Raw genomic sequence first — 18202 nt, 5'->3', positions numbered from 1 at the left:
AACAGGATATCAACTATTAAAGAGCTAATTTTGCTCTTTTGTATTCTGAGCCAATTTGATCAGCTTTGGGATGGAGTCTCAAATGTCCTGAAGTACAAACGATGTGAAACAGAGAACAACTGGGAGCCTGGAGATATTGGTGTCCGACTGTGCCCAACTGAGCACAGTAATGGCCAATGAGATGCCCTGGGCCTCAGTTTCATCTTCTGTGAAAAGGTTTTACCAACTCCATTGATCTGTGATTCAAACACTATTAGCCTGCTTAAGGTATCCTCAATCAGATTTTCTTTGTCATTTTCATGAACTAGAAAATATTAAATCTAAGTTGATGTAAAATATCATATGGTTCCACTACTGTATAATAATAGTAACTTTAATAAGTGAGTAAGGTGGATGAGGCATATCATATAACAGGAACTAATTACTATTTTACTTGGTTATAAATTTATTTCATAAAAATTAGTAATGTGAATTCAGTTCAGGTCTGTGGAGTGCAGCCACTCTATCTCATCCAAAGGGTCTTAAACACCTCTCTGTTATAATTTTCAAATACATATAAAAACAAACGAATCCAAATCAATATTGGTTTTGATGAGAGAGACTCTTCTTAATAAAGTTTTGGGAAAGCAACACTTAACATATATCACAGGCTACTGCTACTTCACTGAAATGTTTAATAAAACTGAAAACTCAGCTGAACTAGCCAACTGTGGACATCCTTCCTAGAACTTTTAAATAAATCAAAGAATAATTTTAAATGTCTTTCCATTGTCCTTCCCACCCCCGCCATTTCTCTAATCCTATACTCAGGTTCCAACTGTGATCAATAGAAAAGATTGTCCATTTGGGGAGGAAAGGCCTCACTTGGAACTAATTCTCTTTCACCCTGACAGACTTTTGCTAGATTGCACCTTACTTATTATAAAGAGCATAAGACATTTGCATTCAGAAATGGCTCTTGTGTAAAAGGTAGCAATCCAATGATTTTTACAGGCTTTTCTCCAATGTGTAAAAAGTATCTCCATGTCCCCATATCCCCGTTTAATTTATTACCTGTAATTAGCATATCTTTAAGTCTCCAAGTACCAATTTTTCAACTGAAGATGACAAATGGCTGTTTTAGACAATCAACCTAGGAGATAGGATCCTTGAACCATAAAACATATAATGGGCACTTTACATATTTTTTAATATAAATGCTGAAAGATTCATTTAAAGGTAAATTCTAGTTTTATAAGCCAATTAAAGAGTGAAATTAGGGGTTAATGTTTTAAGCAGTTCCCTGTTTTTCTTGTTTTGTTTTGTTTGTTTTTTGCAGGTAATTATGTCTCTCTCACAAATAATGTACTAATGTGATCATATTATGCAAGGTCAGATCTGCAAGTATAAATTATTCACATGCATGTTTATGAACAGGTTTTGTGAACACTCAAAAGTAAGGCTTTTAAAATGTCTGCCCCAAGAAACCTACAGAAATTTTCTAAACAGAGAAAGCATATTAACATTAACCTGTCATATTTTTTAAGCACACATATTTCTGTTTCCCATCAGTAACATTTTAGTTGAAACCAAAGACCACAGATATTACAGCAAAACTCTGTAGTATGTAAAAATCTAACACAACACAATATACCACAATACAGTACAATACATTAATGAGGAAAATGGTATTTGGTATAATTTTTACCTTTTAAATCAACCTAATAGGCTACTGTGTAAACAAAACAGTAAGGTAACAGCACTTCAAAACAGATGAACATTACCCACCAAGAATGCACAGTAAGCCAAAAATCCACTGTGAAGATTTACTCAGCCTAATAGTTATTAGAAAATCACAAAGAACAGTGTGACAAATTACAAAATTTTATAGTAGTGTTCTACCTAATAATTCAAATAAGATAGATGGTAGTTCGTTTTCTATTCATGTTTTGTTTTGACATCTCCATTGATTGTTTAATGCTTTCTTTTTAATTTGTTGGCTGGTATTTTTGGTTGTTTAATATATTGACTGCATCATGCTTATTGTTGTGTTGGTAGAAGAGGACGTACAATACTACATATAGAAAGGCCATATGGAGGTTCTCATGGAAAGATTCTGATACTCCATAACTCTGTTGTTCAGAATTTCAACTGAAATGGAAAAAGAGAGTGAGAAATATTTAAGGGTTATTGAAGCAGGAGTCAGGATACTTTGTTCTTGTTCCAGTTCTTTATGTGAACTATACCAAGATATTCCCCACTCTGAATTTCATATTCAATATCTGTAAAAATGGGGCTGTTGGAGGTGGTCTCTAAAGATTCATCTCTAAAGTGTATGGTTCTCATTGAGTGCTAATGCGCAGAGTTGCCCTAAGTTAACAGAGATGTGCTCAATTGTTTAATGCATTATCTAGTGCCAAGCCTTTTGACGAGCATCCACCCACCCATACACTTCCTTCAACAAGCATATTGAAAAATCATGCTTACACCTGAAACTAATATAAAGTAATATTGAATGTCAACTGTACTTGGAAAATAGAAAAAAAAACATTTGATTCCAATCATTCAAAATATGCAAATATTAAATAAACTTTAAACATTTTAGCTAAATGTATTGGAGAATAAATATGAAATCTAGGTACTATATAGTATTTTACAAAATTACATCTTTTAAACGTTGGAGAAATTTTCAACATGTTACATATTAAAGTGATTATGGTGTGCCAAATCCCTGTACATTTTCTAATGGAATCAAAGGAAAAGGAATCACTATTTCCAAACATGTTCTGTTAGGAAGTTAATTTGACAACCTTTGTTCACCTTTATGTGAAGCAGCCCATGAGAATCAGGGAGGTGTTCACAAAACCCACAGTCTCATATTTGGTGCTATTCCCAAGTTGCCACTATCCCAAATGTTACCACTGAAAACTATTACAATTCACAGCTACTTCAATTATTCCATATACTCAAAGGTATCTTTAAAAAACATTTCTTATGATTAAAGGGACCTATTTATCTAATGTACAGTCAGCTACATGCTCTGGGCATGTGTGTTCTCAGCAGGAAAGAAATGCTAGCCAGGTTCTGGGGAACCAGCCCACTAAGAGAATAGGACTGTTGCCTTCTTCAACCAAATGACACACTCTGGTTGTGAGAACTTCAAAGACTAATGTATGCAATTCAGAATTGATATACTTCTTTAATAAGTCCCTATAATTAATTAATTAAAATAAATTAAAATACCTAAGAGTCTTAAGTGGCTTCAAAGGTCACATGTACCAAGTGAACAATTGCTCAAATTAAGTGTGTGCTATTACAAGCTCTGCACCAGACAGAGGGCATCAAAGGTTAAGGGGGTAAAAATCCAACAGCAGCAACAAAAATTACATACAAAAACCCCATGATTTGAATGGAAATACTGATTAAATTACTAAATTATGTCACTCAAAATTCAAAACAGCTAAGGAAATTCTGGTAGACTTACATGGGAAGCAATGCAAAATGGCAGACTGTAAAAACACTATTTTCTAAAATGACGTAGGAGAGGTATATTACTTATTGTCTTTTAAAAAAATTCTTTATTGTTTAAAGTATTACATAGGTCTCCTTTTTCACCTATTGACCTCTCCCTGGCCGTCCCCACCTCCTACCCCCCTACTGTCTGTGTCCATTGGTTATGCTCATATGCATGCATACAAGTACTTTGGTTGATCTCTTACCCCCTCTTACTTACTGTCTTTAAGATAATTATCTCAGTCAATTTGTGACAAAATTATTTTGCTTAAATGTAATTTTTAAAAGAAGCTAGAAAAGTTGAAAAGAATTGAAATTGAAAGGTGAACTCTGTCTTTGGCTAACAAATTATACCCCTTTAGTAGGAAAATATTTCAGAATTTGTAAGCTCATTGGGAAAATACAATACCAGCTGTCATTTTTATATAAAAACTGCATATTTGCTATCTACATTTCAATTTGGAAAATTTAGAATGCTTTAAATCAAGCTCTAAGTTATAAGCAATGCCTATTAGTGAAAGTATTTACCAGAGCTTTAGCAAATGCAATTGTGTAAATAAAAATATAACCTATAAATATTATTTATATTAATACTCAAAGAAACTTACTGTTCTATTGGTAACTTCTACATCTGTGAAACAAACATGCTACTGTTCAGTTCATCTATTGATAATGCTGGTATCTATAGTAAAAGAGATTTTAGATTAAAATAGTTTCTTGAGAGGATTGCATTTATTTTGTTCACTGCTTGGACATGGTAATCAATACCATAATCATGTCACAGAAAAATTTAGACAATATTAATGATATATACTAATAATTAATTTTGCAAAGCACAGATTAGAATGTGATTTATTTCCCCAATTAATTAATGCTTTGTGTGCTATATGGTTATCATACTTATAATTAAAACAGCAGTGGAACTTGCAGTCATGAAGCATGATTACCACTTTAATAAGGCAAAACAGCCATAACATTACACAATAACTATTGTTTGTATCTCCTTACAGTTTCAAGACTCCCCCCAAATTTCTAATTTTCCTTGTGACTCTGCTTGTAAATACCTAAAGCAAATGAAAATCAAAACAACACAAGCACATTTAACGTCAGTATGAGAAGAAATTTCTGACATGATTATTATATAATTATAGGGATATCTGTGCCTTAGAAATAGATGTATTAACTTGCTTTCTTTCCAGCAGATATGAAGGTCGAAGTGATGATTGTATTTAGTGAACATTTAAACACAATAACTAAAAATGGTAGTAAAATAAAACAAATTCACCTCTTGAGCAATGAAAAAGTGTTTAAGAAATATTTAGTATATACATTTAAGGATTGGTGTAGTAGCAACAATTGTATATATAACATATCAAGAGAGACATATGGTAACTTATTGAAAATGAGATAACTGCTCATCTCAGGATCAGTAGCAAAGCAGATACACACCTCTAGGACAGAGATTTTCAACCTTATTCATCTCATGGCACACAGAAACTAATTATGAAAATTCTGCAGCACAACAAAAATATATTTTTTGCTAATCTGACAAAAATATATAACATTGTTGTGTTGGCTGTTGTCATTTTTTTATTTGATGATCTGAGTGAAAAGAGGTCAGTGACCCTGACTAAATAGTCAGGTATTGCATGTTTTAAAAATTCTTATAGCACACCACTGTTCTGCAGCACACAGATTGAAAATCACTGCTCTATAATAAACACAAAAATAAAAACTCTAAATGTAACGACTACTTGGCAAACACAAGAATATGGACCAATGTCTCTCACCAATTCAAAAAGCATATACCATGTCTTACCAACACACCATAGTTATCTAGGTGAAGTAAATTGCCAAACCTGATTGCCTGTAGCTGTTGCAGCGAAGGGAACACTGGTGGCAGGTGTTGTTGCTGCAGACACAGTGGTAGGTGTAGCACCGTGCATCATGGGCACTTTCCGTAGGAAACCATGGAAGCAACACACAGGAGGGTGAACCATTTATGCAACCATGACATAAACGATGAAATGGAGCATGGTAGGTATCACAGCAACAAGCCATGTGACATCATCATCATGGATACACCAGGGTGCAACATGCAATCACAGTCAGTGCAAAGCAACACAGCACAGAATGGGGAAACATTTAAAAAGAGAAAAGGGATAAACAATTATAGTTTACATTGAGAAAAACAAAATTATTTCAACATTTAGTTAGTTTTTTAGTAGAATCACATTTTATTTTAATTAAAAGGCCAAATTTCCAGATGGTTAAATTGGCTGCATAAAGTAAAATCTTATTTTACCAAGACTATCTGTATTAATAACTAGTTAAGTAGACAAGTGACTGGGTTGCACATTAAAAATGGGAGTAGGAAACTGTGAGTTGGTGCCTGGGTTCATTAATCTATAGATATGAGTGCTGTCACTAGATTTGCAGGTTCAAAGGGACAGTTATATGTATACTTACCTGATCTACATGCAAAAATATGGTAGTTCAGTTGGCGGGTATATGGTAGGGGAGCAGAGATGAATAATACTATGGCCTACACATTCAGGTTTTTAAATACAACTCTGGCAAACCCCTTGAAACTTAGGCTATTTATCAAACACATGGGATACTTTAAAGAAAATATATGACAAAATCTTGTCTTCATGGCAAATGTTACAGCTACATGGCTAGCAGCCATAACATCTCTTTCAGGGTGTTTTCTCTTTGCCTTTTCTAGTTTCTACCTCATTTAAAAAGCTTTTTGGGTGCTTTTCTCATTTCTAGCTCATTTTGGAAAGCAAACTAAGGAATTAATGGGTGAATGGCAAGCATTCATATATAGTAATTTACATCTACATTGATTGAATTCAGATTTTTTGAAAGTACAGACAAAATGAATGGCCCAGAGAGAGAAAAATCAACATATCTAATGTCGTAGATACCATAGTTGTACCCCCAAATGGTGATTAACAGAAACTCTGTAGTTTATCCTTATGCCTATCTCTAGTTATCCATTACTTAGAGACATTCTTTACTGTACAACATGTTAATTCTAAAAACACTCCTCCCCACTTGGGAGCACAGCAACTCTACAGGAAGCAGCACTCTTAATGCATGCAGTTTGCATTCCTACACAGAGTTCTTAGGTGAAAAGACAGGGAAGCAGAGTCACAAAATGTGAAGACACATTTCACAAACTTGCAGAAGTCAGATCATCTAGTCATATGCATATAGGGCTCCTGTTCTTATCAATGGAAATATTTTTTATTTTTACAGGGGACAGCCAATCCCTCAATAACAGAGGCTGCACCTCCGTAGCCAGTGAATTTTATTGTACTACTCTGTGGTTGTTGTTTTGACTTTTTTTTTTTAATCTCAGTAAGCCCCTTAGTTCTTTTTGGGCTTTGCATCTACTCTGTTTGACCAATGGGATAGAGGTCAAGCCATTGCAAACTCTCAAAAAAGATTAAAGGAACTGAATTGATATGAGATGGTAGGATGGGGTGGAATAATTTCTCCCTATATCAAACAGAGCTATTTTCTCCTTGTCTATTACTGATGCATATGGGGACTATAGGAGCTGTGAACTCCCCAGGAATTCTAGACAAGTCACTTTCTTGTCTTTTGTATTAGTAATGTACAAAATGGTTTTGAGATGTTACCATATTTTATTGGTGATTAATTAAAGTATCTTGTGTAACTGGTTAAAAAAATCACATACCCCCAAAGAGTTACTTTGAAATTATTCTGTTGTGTCTAGCTTCCATGAACATGTGCTTCATCCTAGAACATTATAGAATTCATCACAGGACATTAAGAAATGTTCTAGCTTTGCTAAACTCATCCTTTGTAAACATTTGAGTATTGACTAATTTAGATCTTATGGATAACTTTTTTGGAGGAAAATTTTGTACTTTAGAAATTGTACATTTTAAATATTTTATAGTGTCCTAGTAACAGATGTAAAGCTAAGAACAAAACTGCCCATTCTGGCTAGATAAGGAAATGTTTCAAAATTGTTCGGCTATACATTTTAGGGTGAAAATAGAGCAATGGCAGGGTCAGTATTTGGCCAACCAACTAGGACTTGAGAGTGCAGGACTAATGTGATTCCACAAAGATGTGAAACAGCACCACATTAAACCTTAAATACTCAGATAATGTCTAACCATATCAGTTATATGCTCTTTCATAGTCACAACAGAAAAATCACTTTTTTCAGATTAGAATAATTGAGAATTTTTGTACAAAACCTACCAATACTTGAAGGAGGTGCCATGCACAGTATTTGCCCTGTACACCATGCAGAAAAGCGTGAAAAGTAAAGAAAAGAGATATTTCATTATTTAAGCTTTACTGATAGAAATAATTTTAACTAAAAAGATAATCTTTGCAATATTAATTAATTAGCACATGCAAATCCAAGTAATCTCCTATGCTTATAATTACAGCCTAGTTTTAAAATCACAAACCCAAGTAATCAAAGTAATTCTTGGATGCTTAGGTATAAACATGAATATTAAATTTTCTTTAAGAGGATTATCTCACTTAAATTACATCCTTTATTTATTTTGGATAAATACATTCTAAGTAACTTTAATCATGAAAGGGATAATTTTATTTATTACATAAATTGTTTTCAAAATATGCACCAAGATCTGGTACCTAGTACCAATAGTTCTTTTTAGAGCATTTATCTATTATCACTACCTATTCCACCTTGTAACTGAGGACTTGACTATGAACATATGGCAAATAGGCTTTTTATCAAAAGGGGGCTCAGCCTGAAAGGTTTTTAATTTGTTATTACTTAAGGGGGACAGGGTTCTTCAGATATTTTGGCTTATGAAGCTAGATTTTAAATTATTCAAATCCAACAAAAAGTCTGAAAATTGTGAAAATTGTATTTACCATGAAAATTACTGTTAGTAACTAGATAAAACTTTTTAATAGCTTCTTTCAAAATGTATTAACTGATTAACTGATTAATTTATCAATTAAGCAAGAAGTTTTTTTTTCAAGTCCAGGTATACAATTCTATGCATTTAGTAGGTTGATACAATTAACAAGTCTTTATAAATTAATTTTTAAATCATATCATTTTCATTTAATAATAGTTTCCAAAGTGGGAATTTATAATTCTGGCAAGAAAATCTACTATACACTGGGTAATTCGTATTTTCAATTTATTCCTAAGAGACTATATGCTAATTCTTAAAGTACTGAACCACAGAAGAAAAGTATTTTCCCACATATATATATATTTGGACAAAATTCTAGCTTAAAATTTTTATTCAATTTGGTACAAAATTGTTAAGCTGTTAAATGTAGTTGAATGTAAAAGATAAAATGTGCTGCAAAGTGTCAGGAAAGTATGTCAGGAAAACTGCTATATTTTTTTAATATTAACTGGTTTAAGAATTAGAGGCTAGAACTACCTGTTATATTATACTACATATCACCTGTATATTATACTATACTATAAATTTAAGGGTAGTTTTATTATAAGTATCTTCAGTATATCAAAGATATATGGACTTTATATTTTTGCAATGCTGAAAATGAGAAAGATTTTTTTTTGAGGACAGACCAATGTCTTTGAATGTTATACCTAAGAATCAAAAAATTAATTTGAGACTGAACCAAGTGAATCAATGATAAGAAGCAAAAATTAAGAAATGTTAAAAAGAAAAATATGGACAATGTTTCCTAGTTTGATTTCAAATCATTACTTTTCAGAAATCACAGAAACAAAATTTTTTATATATACTAGCAGATCAAACGTAACTGCCCTGTTTCATTTTCAGTCAAAACACCTGTTGATAGTCCTGGCATAGCAGTCATTTGGTAGCTGGTGTGCATTGTATACACTTACAACATCATTACACTCACAGTGTCCACAACCCAGTTCTCACCTGTAGGGATAAAGGCTGGCTGCGGGAGCTGCAGGTTAGTCAGAGCCTGTTGGCAGTGGAAAACACTGGGATTAAAGAGCGGGATGGCACCATTAGTCTTTTCAAGTGCCGATCTCTTTGGTATCAGTTGAAATGCACCAGGCTGTAGGGCCTGTGAGGGAGGGATAGATTAATAAATAGTACCGAAGAAAGTAAAGAATGTACTCAAACCAAGCAAGCAGCAGTTAGATAAGGTATGGTCTGGGAACCCTCTGCAAGTATATCCATCGAGCAAGGTAACCAGCTGCAGAGATGAAGCAGTTCACTCAATGACAACTTAGTTCAAAACAGAAAAATGCATACAAGGAAAAAAAGAAGCTTTTCAACTTCGCTAATTTAGGCAAATAAAAAAGGACCTCGTCATTTGGACAGGGTGTGACAGGAAGCTGTTAACAGCAAATAAGCATTTAAAATTAACATGCTCATCTACTATTAAAATGAGATTAGCAGAGGCAATGGGTATAGCAGGAAAGACATTTTTTCCAGTTAAAATTCTGATAAGGATTTAGGAGATAAATGGTATATAGGCGATAAAAAACATTATCAGTAGTTGGAGTCTGTTACTATAGCCCAATAAAACAAATCCAATTTATACCAGGTCTTCAGATCCAAATTCTATAACTGTATATCTCCCAACTAAAATGTAAGAAAACAGGCAAATTAATTATTACTTCCCCATCACCCACCTCACCCAGGTACCACAGATAGTTAGCAAAATCAATTATCATTTGCAGAGGCTTGCTGCACATTTCAGTATGTGCCATTTGCTTTGTACAGTTCTTGTAAAGTTTAATTCTAAACTGTATTAGCATTTAAAAATCCTCCTTTCATGTCTACAATTCTTTCAAAATTCCACTATGCTTATAATACTCAGTCAAACTTGTCCCTGGATCAGTTTCATTGGAGAAGTTTGCCATTACATTTTTTTTCTCAGCAAATTGTACATTACTTAAAAAACATGCCCCAGAAACAACAATTAGGTGTGCTTCAAATTCTCAAGTAGACAAGGACATTGTGCTAAGTAGCTAGCATTCCACACACTAAAAAGGGATATGCCATGACCTCCTTACTTCTGTGAATAAAAGCCTAAAGCAGGAGTGGGGAACATCCAGCCTGTGGACCATAAAAAGCCCATAAAATCATTTGGTCTGGCCCTGCCAAGGCATTAGGGGTGAGTTAATTAAATGTTTGACCAAATATAGCAGGCTAATTTTTAAGTTGATAACTTTGTATGGCCCATGAATGATGTTATAAATATCCAAATGGCCCTTGGCAGAAAAAAGCTTCCCTCCTCTGGCCGGAAGGAATCAGTATTTTCTTTGGGAAAAACTTAACATCAACCCATGAAGTCTTTTTCTTTTAAACGCATACAAACTTCTTTCAATGAAGTCAACCTGAGCTAGGCACATGAACCTGAACAGCGTAAAAATATCTGTTTTCACTAAGCATTTCTACTCTGAATCCTTAAACATATAGAAAGCTTAAACTTCTTCATGGAAAGCCTCCTTTGTATAATCTTATTTCAGACAAATTCGTAAGGGCCAATTTGACTTTACCACTAGACTCTGCTCTGATCAGTTACTCAGAAAGGAATATTATATTAACATTCACAAGTACCAGTCAATTGAAGGCCAACTATATAATATTTAAATTTATACATGGAAATTTGGGGCTGATTTATGTGTATTTTACCAAATACCCTCAAATTATCAGGAATGAACACATACATATGAAGGCCCCCTGCCTAAATGTGGGACAAGTACATAAAGGCACAAGCAAGCCATTCTTTATACACCCCACACATATGAGAACCTTCACTTTTACGGAGCCAGCTGTATTCTTCTCTTTTATAATAGGTCCATGCTGTTTCTGAACTGTATGCCACCAACAGAAATAATCCAAAAATTGAAGGCTTAATTTTGCATCGAACATTCTGGATGCCTTCTATTTTCATAGTTTAAAATTCCCTCATTCAAAAGAATTTAAGATAAACAACATGTGGTGAGGTCTTTTTTTTAAAAACATTCATTAACAGCCCTAACCGGTTTGGCTCAGTAGATAGAGCGTCAGCCTGCAGACTAAAGGGTCCCAGGTTCGATTCCGGTCAAGGGCATGTACCTTGGTTGTGGGCACATCCCCAGTAGGGAGTGTGCAGGAGGCAGCTGATCAATGTTTCTCTCTCATTGATGTTTCTAACTCTCTATCCCTCTCCCTTCCTCTCTGTAAAAAATCAATAAAATATATATGAAAAAAACATTCATTAACAGATTATGTTTTCCAGATCAGTCTTTCATGAAGTAATGGGTTCAGTTCTGAGAGAACAGGGATATTGAGAAAGTGGAGCAAGTCCAAAATTAGTGCTGTGTCCTTAAAGCCGTCATCTACCAAGAAAAGTTGGAAGTATCTGGTTTAGAGAATAAGAGATCAGAGTCACCACTCATGGAATAGGGGTTGACGTATTTTGTGTAATAAAAAAAGTATGAGTTGCAGTTATAGCAAGATAGATTTCAACTCATTATGAGGAAAACACTGTTAACAAATATGGGGTTTGAAAATAAATGTATTTCTCTTATTAAAGGTAAGGTCTCTGTCAGGGGCTTCAGGTTCCTGTAGATGATTTTTTCCACAGCCAGGAAATATGAGGTTCCTCAAGGTTTTATCCCTTATTGGATTATTACACCCTGTTACACGAGGAAAGGCCCAAGCCAAAAAAGAAATAGCGAGGAGCTTATCAAAATAATTGACAGCTGTGACAAAGAAGTAATCATAATTCCTATTTCTCAACGTATCACACTGTAGTATGGTATGCAAATATTTTCCCTAGCTCCTAAAATCAATTTTTCCCCAAAACTGACTTGCTAGGACAACTTCTCTTGCCTCTTCTCCCAACCATGTAGAAATGCCCTTCCCAGCCTCAGCTGGCTGCTTCCTTAAAACCATTCCTCCAAAAAGGAAAGAGAATCTTAACCTTTGGGAAACAAGAGCCTACTTATTATCCCATCTTTCAAGTCCTCTGTTTTTGAAAGGCATTACAGATATTACTAACAAAGTCCCATGTAGGTGGCTCATAGGCAGAGGAGCAACTTGCTGCCCTTTTTCATATGCTCAGGTTAGTTACGCTATAAAAAATCATTCAAAACTAATTTACTATTTAAATGATATAATTTTATCTTTCCCTAAAAAATGGGAGAAAAAGCACAGTAGATTATAATAATCAGTAAAGCTTTTTAAATAATTACCTTTAGAAAATGTTAGTGAATGAAATAGAACAAATAGGTTCTCTCTTTTCCAGCTTATAACCTTGGCTATTCATATTAAGTTCCACTCGTGACTATCCAAGGTTATGGTTACAAGACAATAGACATGCTGAGGTATATATTAATCACTTACCCTCCCCCCCCCAAAAAAAAATAGTCCATAAGTCCTGGCCTGTTCTTACCATCCCAGTGGCAGCTGAGTGGTTCATCTGGTGATGAGCTGCCTTGAGTTTGGCTTGCAAGTGTGTGGGAGGATGAAAGTACTTGCATTTCTCCCGGGAGCATCGGCCTTTGATGTAATCCATGCAGATGGTCACAGTATTATCACTTGCCTCAATCATAGAAACATCAGTAGGATGAGCATAGCGACAATCGTTCTCACCACGTGTACAATTTCCACGCTGAAATTCTCGGCAAACCTTAAAGAAAAAAATATCACATTGATGACTTAGAAGGTGATTAAGTTTTATTTATTTTGCCAGTGAATGTAAGAGCAATAGTATACATTACTTTGCCATCTATTTAGGAAAAATCTAAAAAGCTGAAGGATAATGTAAAGCCATGTTCACTCTGAGATGTAAACATAGACAACATTTTGATTCTTAGAAAAAAAAAATCCATTCTCTCCAAAGGAAAGCTGTCTGTTTTTCTTACGTTGAAATAAAAGTGCTTAAAAGCATTGTTGGAAACCAATTTTTAATTTTCCATTTAATACAGCCTAAAGTGTAATTAGCTACATTTGCAAAAGGGATTTATTTTGTTAAGGTCCAAGATGAGTCTTTATCACACAGCAATGTGTTTTTGCAGAAGCAGACTTGTGGGCCATGATTGAATTACATTATGTGTACAATCAAATTCCATTATAATACACTGCCAGGCATTTAAGAAGCTGCCAATGAAGCTGACTTTGTAAGAAATTGACTAGTTATTAATTTCAATTTATGAAGAATGACAATTAAGAGATCTTTGAAGGACTTTAATAAATCAGAAAGCTGTTTCAATTTTTTTACATTTTATTTTCTTAGCATAAAGGGATATTTAATATCTAATATATCATTCTTTAAAAAAATGGGGGAAATATTTAGATACTATGAGACTCATTTACATTCTGCATTAGCAGATAGACTAGGCTACCTTTTTCTTCAGTTTGATTATTCTAGCACGTAGAAACCCATCAACAAGCATAGCAAGTCCAGTCTATGAAGCTGGAGCTTGAGTAGAAGCAGCATTCCCACCAGATTTCCTGTGCATAGCAAAGGAGATGCATCTGTGGCCAGTTACTAAGACATGCTTTAACCTACTGTACAACTGAGTCAATTCACTTCACAAAAGGGTATAATTGCAGTAGTAAAATAATTAACATTGTTCTGAGGTTATACTCTATAAGCTAAAAACCCAGGTGCACTCATTTAAGACATTCAAAACATAAGGCTCTGAGGCTGTGGTTTCATGCATAAGGTTAATATAAACCATGTAGTATTTATATATTTCTACACAAATACCTCCAGTTTATCTGAACGCATCGGTTTTGGACCAGCAGCTCCTGGCAATGTGAGAGGCGGGTTTCCAGGAAACAGAAGAGGTGTGTTTGGTAAAAGTTCAGCAGGAACCAGGCCCATCCCAGGATGAGTTAAGTAAGGATTGAAAGCCATGGTAGGATTAGCTGCAAGTGATGGAGTCATAGGAAAGGCAGTCTGTATGTTTGAAAGAAAAAAAAGTGTTAGTTAAACATTATTCCTATTAATACACAAGGAGGCATTCTTTTAGAAAGGCTAAGCATATAAAAATTTGTCATTGTTTCTCAGATTTATTTTGAGTCTTATACTAATTTCATATAGGAGTTATTTTAAACCAACAAATATCTTTGAGTATCAAATTTATTGGTAAACTGATAAAATGAGTCACATAATTTTAATAATCATGAGTTAGCCAAATTTCACCTCATTGATGGATTTTGTTCCAAATGTGTTTTATTTAGCACTTTCCTTTTTACCTTAAAATCATGCCACCAGCCCTGACCGGTTTGGCTCAATGGATAGAGCATCGGCCTGCTACTTTTATGAATCGTAATGTAAATATCTGATATGCAGGATGGTCTTAGGCGACCCCTGTGAAAGGGTCGTTCGACCGCCAAAGGGGTCGCGACCCACAGGTTGCGAACCACTGCTCTATAGTCGTCAGTGCCATGCTGTGCAACTTGTAGTGTTTCACTGTGTATTACTGATAGCTTGTGTTCTTTCTTACTTTCTTGTTATTTCTTTCACTAAAAAATAATAAAACTGTTACACTGACAACCAACCTGTGCCAAAACCTCTGCTAAATCACATTAATAGGGATAATTCGAAATACAAGATGAATAGGAAGTTGTAGACCACACTTAACTTGGAAGGAAGGACTTCTGCATTAGCACTCTACCTTAGATGAGTTTATCAAATTACCTAATTTGACATTGGGAAGGATGGGATAAAACCTTCCCCCTGAAAACTGGTAAGACTCACTAGGGTGATTAGAGAAGACTTGGGGGACAAGAGTTTTAAGAGGAAAGGGGCAATACCCGGTACCAGGAAAGATGATGGAACAGTCTGAAAGGTTCTTTTAAAGTTTGTGGACAGTCAGCCAAGGGCTTATCCAGCCTAACTAGGTACTATGATGGAAGAAACTATACAGACATGTCACATTTTTTATTGAATAAGATATGAAGGTCCAGTAATTAGCTGATGAGATATCATCTTTTATAATGAGGTAGAAATCTCTTGGAAAGAGCCACCCAGGCATACTTCCACAAAAATGCAGACTTTATCAATTTGATAATGTATGATTTTCTCAAAATCACCAAGAATCTCTCATAAAATCTCCATATTTGAACCACACAATAGTATGCTTTGTTGTACTTCTTTTTTTCTCTCTTTCATAGTAAATTTCTAACTAAATTCACTATCCTATTCCTAGATACTTTTTGCTTTTGCCTTTTAAAGAACTGAGAAGAACCATTAGTACATTTTAAAAACTATTGAATTAAAAGGAAGCTCTACCTGTGAGTGGATTTTCCAGATTAAAAACACCATTAAAGACTAATAAATACTGATCAATTAATAATAATTAAGCCTAATGTACATAGAAGCAATGCATCCTGTTTACAGTAGCACTGAAGTTCCTTTAACTTTTCCTTTCTTTTTAGGGTGAAATTTTTTTAGGTTAACTTCTGCTTTCTTTGGATTATATTTCAACCTTCTTAAATTTGTTACATACCCCACAGTTCAAAAACTGTGAAAATAAGCTGTAAATTAATTAAAGGTCTACCTAAAAAGTGCAAGGGGCTTGCTAAAAATGTTTAGGTTTTCACCACATACACTGTTCCATGTTTAGGTTTTAAAATGAGTATTATGTTTTATAATAATTTCCTCCTTGAGTACAAATTTCATTCAATAACACTGTTATTAGAAGAAGCAATTCTTCTACTTCCAGAAACTCCTGAGGTTTTTACTTATTTTCAAATGGACATTTCTGTTTTCTCACTACCATCTCTGCCCCAGGGTAACTACCCCATTTTATGAATTTGAACATTCAAGGTTCAGATTTGGGTAACAGCACCCCCCCCACCCCCATTAAGCCAAGAAACCTGCAAGCTTGCACATTCAGCTTTAATAAGTAAATTTAATCCTGCTTATACCTACATTGCAGCTTTAAATTTCATTTGAAATAATATAAACTGTTCCAAGGGGTAATCTTTGTTTTAAAGAAAAAAGTTCCTAGCAGGTTGAATGTGATTTCTATTTATAGCCTGAAATGGTCTAGAGCAGACTCTAGACCAGGGGTGGGCAAACTTTTTGACTCGAGGGCCACAATGGGTTCTTAAACTGGACCAGAGGGCCGGAACAAAAGCATGGATGGAGTGTTTGTGTGAACTAATATAAATTCAAAGTAAACATCATTACATAAAAGGGTACGGTCTTTTTTTTTTTTTTAGTTTTATTCATTTCAAAAGGGCCGGATCCGGCCTGCAGGCCGTAGTTTGCCCACGGCTGCTCTAGACACTTTAAATATGTTTCAGATATTCATTTGAACCTAAATTATTTTCTAAATATTTGAAAATATGAGAAGACTTTTCCTCCTAAAACCAGAAGTGTGGGTTTTCAGTTTTCTCTGAGTTTTATAAAACCAACAAGAATGGTGAAGACAATTGACTTTATGAATAAAATATCACCTAGAGAATTATTTACCCTCACTGTCTCTAGCAGGATTAGCTCCTAGAGTAGGAATTCCCACAGACTCCCTAGAAACTCTAAGGGCCTTAGGAAATGCCTCCTAAAAATCAGTGAATTGTCTCTAGAACAATGCCCCCTAATCTTTTTTAGTCTTGGATTTCTCTGAGAGTCAGATCAAAGCTGCATGCAATCTCCAGAAGTTCAAGGACATGTCTGCCTTGTTTTTGTATGGCCAAGTTGGTAACAATGGTTCCTACATTTTTAAATGGTTAAAAAAATAAAAGATAAAAATATTTCATAATGGATGAAAATCATTTGAAATTCATATTTTAGTGTCCACAAATAAAGTCAACTGTGCTCATTAGTAGATCTGTATTACAAAAAGTTGTGGACACTTGTTTTCTCTCTTGCCTACATAATATCTTCAACTTTGCCCATTGTCCCACAAAGCCTAAAATCTTTACTATTTAGTCATTTACAGGAAAGTTTGTTGACCCTCGTTCTAGAGGATTCCCAAAAATAAAGCACTCTATCAATTTCTGGATTAAAGTACTAATTATATATAAATCTATTGATGGGAATTTAATACTTTTTTGGCAAGATTCTAGAAATTGAAAACGTTTGGCTTTAGAAACCAGTACTGAAGTATTCACTGAAATGTTCCTTTAAGTTGTCACTAAAATTAGGATTCTTAACTACTTGTTAATAGAAGAATAACTACTCAGTGACAAAGACAGATGTAATCCTATACAGGCAAAATTTTAGGAGCCACCACATATTGGTCTAAAAGGATTTTGAAGCACCACTGAATAATAATATAATTCAATGAAAAACTATGCCTCAAATATATATGTCCAGTTTACACATACACTTTAGAAACATTGATTTAATACTTAAATGGGTTATTCCTCAAGCTAGTATAAAGAAATAAATGGTAAATATTATGCTAAATCAATCTTTGTGTCTCCCCAACAGCCTAGATCTATTTGTAGTTGTTTCAACAATATCCAAGGTCAGTTACAATTATTGTTGGATGAATGCAAAGTCACTTTGGCTAATCCTGGCCAGAAAGGAATATAATAATTGAGGCCTTTCATCTCTGAGGTCCTATTTAGAGGTGGATGACTAAACATTTTCTTTTATAGGATGGTAAACATTTGGTAACAATTTGTTGACTTGATTTTAATACGAGAAAAATAGTCCTCTTAACTTTTACTAGCACCCATAATACCTTAGTTTTATTGCTCATTTAAAAAAAATTTATATGGTACAAAAGGAAGCTTGTTTCACCATCACCATGCAT

General features: G+C 34.3%; 1 protein-coding gene across 8 annotated transcripts in view; it reads right to left on the bottom strand.

Annotated features, from left to right (window-relative positions):
• Positions 1-427: 427 nt before the first annotated feature.
• MBNL3 (muscleblind like splicing regulator 3) overlaps positions 428-18202 on the bottom strand; it is a 126025-nt gene continuing 108250 nt past the window's right edge. For 3 of the 8 annotated variants that reach the window (XM_023757900.1, XM_023757909.1, XM_006082081.3), the window contains 7 exons: positions 14197-14388; positions 12877-13113; positions 9399-9549; positions 7741-7776; positions 5352-5446; positions 4101-4174; positions 428-2130 (listed from right to left, as the gene is read on the bottom strand). In XM_023757900.1, the coding sequence (XP_023613668.1) occupies positions 4118-4174; positions 5352-5446; positions 7741-7776; positions 9399-9549; positions 12877-13113; positions 14197-14388 (768 nt within the window). In that variant the 3' untranslated portion in view covers positions 428-2130; positions 4101-4117. The remainder of the gene's footprint in view (positions 2131-4100; positions 4175-5351; positions 5447-7740; positions 7777-9398; positions 9550-12876; positions 13114-14196; positions 14389-18202) is intronic. The other 5 variants (XM_006082084.3, XM_006082082.3, XM_023757885.1 and 2 more) reach the window with 5 other exon arrangements.

This window comes from Myotis lucifugus, unplaced genomic scaffold (genome assembly GCF_000147115.1).
Source record: "Myotis lucifugus unplaced genomic scaffold, Myoluc2.0 scaffold_2, whole genome shotgun sequence".
Classification (NCBI taxonomy): Eukaryota; Metazoa; Chordata; class Mammalia; order Chiroptera; family Vespertilionidae; genus Myotis; species Myotis lucifugus.
This window is presented reverse-complemented; position numbering and strand designations above follow the sequence as displayed.